The 5,633-nt window shown below is 49.5% G+C and overlaps 1 protein-coding gene across 1 annotated transcript in view; it reads right to left on the bottom strand.

Annotated features, from left to right (window-relative positions):
• Positions 1-2,706: 2,706 nt before the first annotated feature.
• Positions 2,707-5,633, bottom strand: part of LOC104495336 (steroid hormone receptor ERR2-like) — a gene marked incomplete at both ends in the record, with an annotated part of 7,343 nt that continues 4,416 nt past the window's right edge. The window contains one exon of the mRNA XM_010138293.1: positions 2,707-2,976. Coding sequence (XP_010136595.1) covers positions 2,707-2,976 — 270 coding nt within the window. The remainder of the gene's footprint in view (positions 2,977-5,633) is intronic.

The following is a 5,633-nucleotide window of genomic DNA, read 5'->3' as shown; positions in this document are numbered from 1 at the left end:
GGTCAATGTACACAGGGCTGCGGGGAAGAAGGCCCCTAGAAGCTGGATTGCGTAGCAATTACACCATCAGGGACAAGGGAAATTCAGGAATTTTTCTATGTGGGACACAAGGCAGGAAACAGGTCTAGGGGACACAGGTGCTAATCTGAGTGCTCAGCTTTAAACCCCGCTTCTGACCCGAGGGAGGCGAGGCCTGGCCCAGGGGTAGTCTGCGTTACTAGTGTTTTATGAATCAGCGGTTTGCGTACAAGTAAATATATGCAGGCTCTGCAAAGTTTACTCCATGTCAAAATTACACTAAGAAAAATAACATATTAAAAGAATGAGAAGGTTGAACGTGAAGGTTACATTTGAAAAATACACTTACCCTATTTTAGCTTTCTTACGTGTGTGTTGTGAGAGGCTTTAACTACATGAAAAGCAAGATCTTGTGCTTTACTTTCATATGTTTCAATACAAATAACAAAGCAAGATTTTTGTGGATTACGCTCCTCCAGAGCTGCACTTCTATCTGCACCAGGCGAAACCAGTTAAGTCAGAATGACTTTCCTATCCAGCTGAGAACATGCTTTGGCTGTGCCTCCTCATCCTTACCTCGGATTCTTTACCCCGCAGTGCTGAGAGCAGCTGATAAGTGTTGGTTGTTCTGCTCTGTCTTCGCTCAGTGATTCTCCACTCCTGATACGGGCTGTCCCATAAGGGTTTAGTCCTCAAAAGATCAGCAGGGAACATCAGCAGAGCGTGCTGAGCACCAAGGCTCAGGTCCTGCTCATAGCATGGGCCAGACAAACGTTCTGGCTCTCATCCTGTCCCAACCACCACCTTAGCATTTCAGCCTCTCTGAGGAGCCCTTCTCCCTCTTCAGTCCTGTGACCTTCCTGGTGAACAGGAGGCAAATTCTCTAACAAGAGTTGATTACCTCGCCAAAAGCCACTGTCACACAATCGGGAGAGGCCAGCCTTGGCCATCTGCCCATCCTGGTTCAGTGGCAAAGGCAAGGCAGCAATTAGAGCTAAGGAAGCAGTATATGAAAAATTGAAAAAGGGAACTAGATAGCAATTTATATGAATCAGAAGTTATGAAGTGTAGAAAATCAATATGGGAAGTGAAGGACATCACAAGAAAATCCATGGCTGGAAGGGCTAAGGACAATAAGTATGTTTTATAAATATTTAAGAAATAGAAGAGAAATGACCATTTGTAGGGTGGCTCTTTTCACCTGGAGATGATTAAACTATTAATAGCAGTGTGGAGGAGACAGAAGTCCCCAGTGAATATTTCTGTCCTGTTATGTACCCACGTTACATGAAGATGATGAAGACTTCTTAGTCTGTTGTTTATGCAAGAAGATGTTAGACACCTGTTAGGGACAAACTTCACAGAAAGGAGCGGAGCTGGGTAACTTGGCTTTAAGAGTTCTAAAATTGCTGGCTGAGGCATGTATGGGATGCCTCAAATGTATGGATGGCAAAGAGGAACAGAATGGTGTAAAGTGGTGAGGACAGAGCAGTCTCACAGCGTTCTGGACCACTTGCATACACTTGAAATAATATATCTATAGGCAAGAAATGCAACTATAGAACAGGAACTTTATTGTATCAAGCTGTCAAATGCAGAAGGACCCGAGTCATAGGACACAGCTCAACAAAGACTAGCATCTGGAGGCTGAACTCAGGCAAACTGATGTTAAAGATACAGTGCCGTTCAATTTTTTTTAAACTGAGAGAATGATCAATTATTAGAGTCAGTTACCACAAAAGATGTAGATTCCCTCCGGCTTTCATCCCTTCAGCTTCCAACAGGAGGTCTTTCTGGGAGGTGGCTTTTGCCAAACACTGCTGGGCTGCAAGGGCGAGTGCTGTGACCTGCACGATGCAGTTCAGCAGAAAGATCTGATGTGAGACAGTCAGACTCAAGCAATGTAGAGGGAGCCCTTGTCACACAGTAGCTCTAGCAGTTTGCCTTTCGGAAGGGACTCCTGAGCAAATAAGCGTTTGGCTTTTGTGCAACATCAGTGCAGCACACAGCACTTCTCGTGCCTCCCACAGCCTGCTGTGGGCTTGAGGACTGCAGCTCTCCCCAGACTGAAATGGAAGGCACTGGGCTGAGGGCCTTGGCCCTTCTCTTCCTCTTCACAGGAGGAAACAGAAGAGGCAACATCAGGCTTCTGCCAGCATGTCTTACCCTCTACCATCCAGACCCACTGTCTCCAAATTAAACGGGGATTCAGTATCTGTGGTCACTGAACATCTCCAGGACAGGATTAGACAGCCCCAACCTCAAGTTTTTTGAGGGATTTGAGACTGGGACCAGAGTTTCCCTGTTTGCTGTAACTGACCAACGCTGCTGAGGTAGGTGCAGGCACGGCCCGCGTCGCCTTTTCTGAAGTCACGGCACTAGAGTCAGTTTGCTGGTGGAGAAGGGCTCCACAGCCTTTCTTTTACTGCCAGAAATCAGCAGCCAGCCCATCCGTGCCTGGTTCCAGTCCCTGACACAGGGCCAGAGCACAGCTGGGGCTCTAGCAGCAGCAAGCCTCATCTCACCTCCAGCTCAGGTTCTGCTCTGTGGACAGAGAGGAGCTTCGAGGGTATTGCACGACACGGGCAGAGCACAGGCTCGGGCAGTAGGGTCTAATTTCCTCCCAGGCCAGATAACAGCATGGGCCTTGACTCCCTGATTGTGAGGCTGGCTGGGCCAGGGCTGTACCTGAGTTGGCGAGGGCCAGGGCTTTCAGCGTGACAAATTCCTCTTTTTCCACCTTGAGCTTCTTGTAGCGGCGCACCAGTTGTAGAATGGCCAGGTAAAGCTCCAGCAGCCCTGTCAGACGAGAATGCTCTTCATCCATGATGTAGTCCTCAGCATAAACAAGCTTGTCCTCATACGGCAGGGAGCGGTACACAATGCCCAGGATGAGTATTTCCATCCAGGCACTCTGCAGGAGGCTCATCTGGTCCCCAAGAGAGAGGTTGGAAAACCCTGACAGGGCAAAAGACAAGCAGGGTCACATCGGTGTGCATCAAAGCCTCATCAGAACTCAAACAAGTCCTTAGTTTCCCTGGCATTCATTCCAAGCACTCTTCAAAAAAAAGAAATAAAAAGCTCACTAATGTGACCCTGTCTCTGTGGCAATCAACACACGTGGCTCTTACCCTTCTCCACACCCACCATGCATGCTCCCATACCCACCCGCAGTCTCAAACAGGAGTTCTCATCCCCTGACCGCATTTATGCAACCCAAGGTTCATGTTAACCTCTTTTCAATGATCTCTGCTTCTTCTACAGCAGCAACAGTTTTGTACCCCATTGTCCTGCTCACTGTTCCTCTGTAGTTTTGTACTGCAACCTATTTAGTTTGCTCCGGCTGACCCAAGAGCAGAGAAGACCTTCAGACGGCATAAAAGAGGGCTCCTGACAGGATAGGAGGGAATGACACAGGCCTGAATTACGAGCATACCATAATCTCTCATTTTGACCAACATGAGGAAAGGTTCTGCCACAACAGAGCACTGAAATGTATTCCAAAGCTGAAAACATTTGTGAACAGAATCCTCTTCTATTCTTCTTCAATCCCTGAGCTCCACACCATCAGCTTTCGGCACCTCACAGCCAGGAACCCTACTCAGCATCAAAAATACCTCCAAGGTGCCATACAAGTACCTAAATCACAGGAAACCCAGTAGCAATGGAAGCAGCACTCAGCAGTGAGCCAAGTCATTCTCCTTAAAGACAGAAAGAGCAATCACCGTATGGAGATAGACCCTGCCACCTCCAGAGCCCACCTACGGAAGTGGAGAGGCCAAAACACAGAGGCACTACCTGCCCCGAGGGGGGGGAAAATGTGCGTGGGAAGGAAAGCTGTGTCTGTTATGTCCTCTGTACCAGGTACTCTTGAAGGGCAGACCAGGAAAGATCCAGGGAGATGGATCTGTCTGGTGGCAACAGCCACCACAGACAGGGAGGCCAAGCACACTGTGTTTGTTCCATGGAGGTAGCTCCTGCCTACCACTGACAGACAGGGATTGTGCTTTTTGGCAGCTCCTTGCACCTTAAAGTTCTGTAGGCTGTGTTCAGGGCTGTGAGAGAATGGGACTCTCCGGCACTCCTCAGCTGGGGAGGCGATGCTCCACCAGCCTCCCCTGCCAGTTTTCTCCCCGGATGCTCCCCAAGCCTCAGGGCTCACAGGTTCATTAGTTTCTGTGCAGGAGCCTCCCAGTTCTGCTTGGCTGTGTGCTAGGCTTAGCGGGACTGCTTTATCCCACAGCCCTCCCTGCTCACGCTCCCTGGACCCACATCAGGGACTAGGTAGCCAGCCACCAGGATGATCATTTGATTTCTCTTGTTATCAAGTTGGCAATTAACAAAAGAGCTGATGATTGCTGTATTGACTGACTGTGGGTTCTCTTTTTCTATCTGCACTATCTCAGCTGGGGAAGGGAAGGCAGAGGGGTGGGTTAGTGGTATTTATTTATCACTACGCCATGTTTTGTGTTTATGTTGCCAGGGGAAGCAAAGGGTGATAATGGCCTGGCAGCCCTTGGACATCCAATTTCCCTTATCAGGCCACTGAATAGAAAAGAGGCCCCAGGCCACATTAATTAACAGATACCAATCAGCTGTCACATGTTGTGTGTGCAAGGTCTGAGGGGAGCAGTGGGTGGGAGGAAAGAATCAATAAACCATTGGGGAGGAGTGCCAGAGGGAACAGCTGAAGAGGAGTCCAGGCTACTGGGGAGAAGATCTGCAAACCCAGCTCCGTGACTCTGACGCTTATTCTTGTACAGCACAGCCTGTGCTCCACGTAGCCCTGCACCTGGTGAGCCTCACCCCTTGCTCAGGCTCTGACTGCTTCAGGGGTGCCTTGTCCTTTGCATCACCCTTCTGCCCCTTACCTCCTCCAGTCAGTACTGTGCTGCTCCTGAATGCAGCCCTCCTGACTGAGTCCAAGTGCAGGCTGATGCAGCTCAAAGGCTTTGGATCCTGTCTCCCCAGGTCTGCTTGCTGCTCTGGGAAGTGATGAGATAAGCCCTGAGACAGGGGTAATGGTGCTGACATGCACAGTCATTGGCAGACTCTCTAGCACCTGGAATCTCTCCTTGGGTCACCCTTCTCCTATCTCGGACCGTGGAGAGCAGCCCAGCAGTTAGGCTGCTGCCTTAAGCCCAGTTTCTGAGTCATTCACGTGGCCTTTTTGCATCTTCATTCCCCATCTGGATTACAAAAGGGGTTATGTCATCAACTCACTGCAGTCTGCCAATGAAATTTGTTAAAGATTGAGAAACAGTCGAGTAGTAGAGTGAGAGGATCCAGGACAGACATGGCTCACACTTTTCTGCTAGAGAATAAAGTGGAAAAATTGATTTAACCCTATCAGTAGCCTGTACACCCAAGCAAGTCTGTTAGCGACTCCTTCTCAGAGGCGGTTATGGCAGGTGGGAGAGACTGCCCAGGAGAGGCCACGCTTTCCCCTGTGCCAAGGAGAACGGAAGAGCCAGCTGCAATCGTCCTACCCACCAAGGAAACTCCTTGCCAGAAACACTTCCAGGTAGCCAACAACTGCAGCAGGTGGGTGTGAGGGAGGAAGTGCTGCAGTGCCAAATCTGGATGTGAAACGTCTGACAGAATTGGGACTACTT

Source organism: Buceros rhinoceros, unplaced genomic scaffold (assembly GCF_000710305.1).
Source record: "Buceros rhinoceros silvestris isolate BGI_N320 unplaced genomic scaffold, ASM71030v1 scaffold326, whole genome shotgun sequence".
Classification (NCBI taxonomy): Eukaryota; Metazoa; Chordata; class Aves; order Bucerotiformes; family Bucerotidae; genus Buceros; species Buceros rhinoceros.
Note: the sequence above shows the minus strand (reverse complement) of the source record. Positions and strands in the feature narration are given on the sequence as shown.